The 4,530-nt window shown below is 52.8% G+C and overlaps 1 protein-coding gene across 3 annotated transcripts in view; it reads left to right on the top strand.

Moving 5' to 3' along the window:
* ZNF341 (zinc finger protein 341) overlaps positions 1–3,530 on the top strand; it is an 18,748-nt gene extending 15,218 nt beyond the window's left edge. For 2 of the 3 annotated variants that reach the window (XM_009998380.1, XM_009998378.1), the window contains exons 13-14: positions 626–696; positions 2,463–3,078. In XM_009998380.1, coding sequence (XP_009996682.1) covers positions 626–696; positions 2,463–2,977 — 586 coding nt within the window. In that variant the 3' untranslated portion in view covers positions 2,978–3,078. Of the gene's footprint in view, positions 1–625; positions 697–2,462 lie in introns of all 3 variants that reach the window. The other variant, XM_009998379.1, reaches the window with a different exon arrangement.
* Positions 3,531–4,530: the final 1,000 nt, after the last annotated feature.

The following is a 4,530-nucleotide window of genomic DNA, read 5'->3' as shown; positions in this document are numbered from 1 at the left end:
GTGTGCTGGGGAACTGGGAGTCCCAGTTAGTCCCAGTTCTTTGTCACTGATATCCTGTGGGGGACATATCATTTCATCTCAGTTTGTCAAGGCCTCCAAAATAAGGCCTGGCTTCATGGGGAGGCTTGGGCGTTGCACCTGGTGAGCACTGGGAAGATAAGGAGTATTATTTGAAGCACAGCTTGATGAAGTGATGGGCTCTCCCTGCTATGTCTTGAAGAGCAACACAGGAACTAATGTCTGAGCTGGAGAAACCCAGATTTATAAGGTGCATTCCCAAATCCATGGCACAGCCATGGGCCTTCTGAGATAGCCAAGGCTGACTGGATTCTCCCTGCTCCAGCCACCTTGTAGCTGCTTCCAGAGTATTTCTGTCTGCAGCTGGGATCTTAAACCTGCTGATTTTGGGGCATGTCCTAGCAAGGCACAGCCCATGTGCAGCAGCAGCCACGTGTCCCTGTGGCAACCTGTTTGTTTCTTGCTCCTCTCCAGATGGGCTGAAACAGCACAGGGACCCACCTGGGACTGCTGAAAAGGGTTGTGAGTCTCTTTATGGTCCAGGATCTGTTTACACATCGATGCTCAGTGGATTCATGCTGCTCACCAGCATTTCTTTTTGTTACAGAAGCCACACAGGCTGCAATAAGGAGTTCAACAGGCCTGACAAGCTGAAGGCTCATATCCTGTCCCACTCGGGTAAGTGCAGCTCTGCCTGTGCTGCCAGTGGTTGGGAATGGAGTGGCTGGGATTTGCTGGGTGCTGCAGGTTCCAGAGAAAAGAGTAAACCTGAGAAACAAGAGAGCAACCTGTGAAAAGTGCAAGAGGTTCCTTACAGGTGCTTTCCCTGCAGTGTCCCTCCCCCTACCACTCAGCAAACACAGCTGCTCTGTAGTGTCCTGTGGGAGAATCTTCCACCAGGTGTGGCACAGCCTTTCCCAGACACAGGCTTGAATTATTGATAACCTCTTAGTAGCTTTAGATTTTTCTAATCTGTTAAAGTGAGCTTACATTTACATCTGTGTCTAAGCTTTGGTCAGTTTTCTAAGGCAGTATCTGTAGGCAGGGTGTGCTGGCAAGACACAGAAGCAGAGCTGGATTACTGGCTGTGTTTGACATTTCTTGGGATTTGATTCCCTCCTCTCTCTCTGTGTTCCTGAAATTATGCTCCCAATCCTAATGAAGACAAATCATTTATTCCCATGTCCTAGGGAATGTTCTGGCTTTTGGCTCTTGGGGTAAAACTGGCAGTTGTGCCTGTCACATCCTGCAGGGTGTGCTCAGATGGGCTGGTGCTGAGCCTGCAGTGGGGGGTTGGGTTCAGACTGTACCTTCCCATACTTGGGAAGAAAAAAAAGTGACCTTTTTTTACTTACCAAATACACTTGAAAGAAAAAATCAGAGTTTTCCAGTTTCATCACCATTATGTGGCAATTTTTTCTGGTGATATTTAAATCCTCTTCCTTGAGGCAAGAACTATTGATTTAGCCCTTCCTAAACACAGACCTTCAAGGGGTGGCCACTCACCCTTGCCTGGCTGCAAATTGCAGCATCACCTGGAAAGGTTGGACCAGATGATACTCCAGGTGCCTGGCATTCTGTTTGTCTGGCACCATGTCTCCTCCCTTCCATCAGGGACCATCTCCTTGGAAGAGGAGGTGAAGCTGCCGGGCACCCTGGTGGCACGGTGCAGATCTCATGCATTCTGGTGTTTGGGGGCTGACCTGCTGGAGAGCAGTGTAGGAGAAAGGGACCTGGAGGTCCTGGTGGACAGAAGGATGACCATGAGCCAGCAATGTGCTCTTGTGGCCAAGAAGGCCAATGGCATCCTGGGGTGCATTAGAAAGGGAGTGGTTAGTAGGTCAAGAGAGGTTCTCCTCCCCCTCTATTCTGCCTTGGTGAGGCCACATCTGGAGTATTGTGTCGAGTTCTGGGCCCCTCAGTTCCAGAAGGACAGAGAACTGCTTGAAGGAGTCCAGGGCAGAGCCACGGAGATGATGGAGGGAGTGGAACATCTCCCTGCTGAGGAAAGGCTGAGAGAGCTGGGTCTGTTGGGCTTGGAGAAGAGGAGACTGAGGGGCCACCTCATCCATGGGCACAAATCTGTTCAGGGCAGTGTCAGGAGGACAGAGCCAGGCTTTGTGCAGTAATGTCCAGTGACAGGACAAGGGGCAGTGGGTGCAAACTGGAGCCAGGAGGTTCCATGTGAATCTCAGGAAGAACTTCTTTGCTGTGAGAGTGACAGAGCCCTGGGCCAGGCTGCCCAGAGAGGCTGTGGAGTCTCCTTCTCTGGAGACATTCCAACCCCCCTGGCCACGTTCCTGTGTGATGTGCTCTGGGTGCCCCTGCTCTGGCAGGGCGGTTGAACTGGGTGACCTTTCCAGGTCCCTTCCAACCCCTAAGATTCTGTGATTCTGTGGTGCAGGGTTTCTAACCTGGCTTTTCCCTCCTCTGGTGCTCTGCAGGGATGAAGATCCACAAGTGCCAGTACTGCAACAAGTCCTTCAGCCGCCGTGCCCACATGGTGGAGCACCAGCGCTCCCACACCGGCAACTACAAGTACCGCTGCCCCACCTGCAGCAAGGGCTTCACACGCCACAAGTACATGAAGGACCACAAGTGCCGGCTGGGCTCACCCAAGGACAAGGACCTGCAGCTCAGGAAGCCCCAGAAGAAGAGGGTGGGACGGGGGCGCAAGGCAGGCCTGCCCCTCCCCAGGCAGCTGGGGCTGGCAGAGCTGAAGGAGGGTGCTGCTGGGGAAAGCCCCCCCGAAGGGGGCCCTAACAAAGAACCATTCCAGGAATCGGACGCCGTCCTGTCCATCGTGGTTGGTGGGTCGGGAGCTACTGACTCAGACCTTGTTGTTCCTGGGCAGCCCAACAGCATGGCCTCCAATCTGGACCTGGCAGAACTGCAGGCTGCCTCTGATGGCCCCTGCACCATGCTGGCTGTCCCTGTTTACATCCAAACCACGGAGTGAGGATGCACAGAGCCACTGTGTGGCTGCTGCTGGGGCCGAGGTGCTCGGAGCTGAAATCCATCTCCGTGACACAGACCAAAGCTCTTGTGGGGAAGGAGATGGATATGTGAGGGAATGGCTTCCATCTCCACTTGTTCTTCCCATCCTCGGGCAGAGGACTGCTTGGAAGCCACCAATGGCTACAAGGCACTGAGGAGAATGGCTCCGTTATTTCTTGTCCCTCTGCATCGCTGCTCAGCCTAGGGCAAGAAAGACTAAGATCCCTGAATCAGGGTGAGAAGAAGGAGCACACGTACTTGCCACAAACAGAGCTGCTGAAATCAGATGGCTTTGCAAATCACAGCTTGTCCCATCTGTGGTTTTTCTGGCCTAAAAGCTGTATTGCCCAGTATTTGGGTGGCCTTTCCGAGAGCAAACAGTTGATCCTTCCTAGTGGAAGCAAGTTCATCCTGAGATCCTTTGGGAACACTGTTCACAAATACCCTGGTAGACTTTTCTCTGGTATCTTTCTCCTCTCTTGTCTCTATCAGTAGAAAGATCACCTTGTCTGTACTACATGTGTTATAAACACCATGGACCTTGTGTGCTGTGTGCAGTCAGTGGGTGGGAGCACACGTGTGTTTTGGCTCTTCTCTCTGCTTGCTGTGTCCTCCACAGTGTTGGTTCCTTTCATGGTTTTTCTCCATATCCAAGGATCTCCAAGTGAGTCAATCCATGGGACAGTTCAGTGTCATCCCTTCTGTGTACAGCAGGGCTGTACTGAAGTGACCTGTCCAGGGTCACACAGGAAACTTCTGGCACATCCACAAGCCAGATTTTTAGCATCATCTCTGGCCTAGGTGCTGCAGGGTACTTCTCTGCACCTCTGTCAGCTGCTTCCTTAGCTCAGTTCCCTGGGCCAGTTGTTGGTTGTTTCAGGAGGTTCCAAGCAGGGAGGGAGTTGGTGTGGTTAGGTAGCAAGAAAATCTGGTGTGACTGGGGCAATTTCTGATGTCTGCTTGGCTTCTCCTCTCTGACTTCCCAAGTAGGAGTCCCAGAGTCAGCATGGAAGCACCAAAGCCAGGAACTGAAAATTCCCATTGGGCAATGTTGGCCTAGTGTGTTCCCCTGCTTGTTTCCTGCTCCCTGTGTAGGGCAGCCCAGCTGAGCTTTCCCTGGGGAATGTGTGTGATGTGCTGCCAAGCTGGCTGTAGATTGAAGACCTTGCATTTCCAGCCTGTTTCTCCCAGGGTGGTACAGAACATAACATGGGTTGAAACTCGGGCTGTGGGATCTCCTGCCTTGCCACGGGTGGGTGTTCCTGGCCACTGGAGAAGCCAGCCCAGCACCACAGGTCTGACCAGCCTTGCCCAGCTCCTGCACAGTGCTTCACCTCAAAGTGCTGCTCTTCCTGTCTCCTCACAGTGTATTTTGCTCAAATCTTGAAAGCAGCAGCTTGCAGAAGCAGCCCCCTGGGGTTGTTCCCATCGTGGCATCTCTTCCTGGCAGCACCTGTGCTCCCAGGCTGCACCCAGTGTAGCCATGGGTGACACTGTCATCCCTGGAAGTCTGTC

The sequence above is a fragment of the Chaetura pelagica genome, unplaced genomic scaffold, assembly GCF_000747805.2.
Source record: "Chaetura pelagica isolate M959 unplaced genomic scaffold, ChaPel_1.0 scaffold415, whole genome shotgun sequence".
Classification (NCBI taxonomy): domain Eukaryota; kingdom Metazoa; phylum Chordata; class Aves; order Apodiformes; family Apodidae; genus Chaetura; species Chaetura pelagica.
Note: the sequence above shows the minus strand (reverse complement) of the source record. Positions and strands in the feature narration are given on the sequence as shown.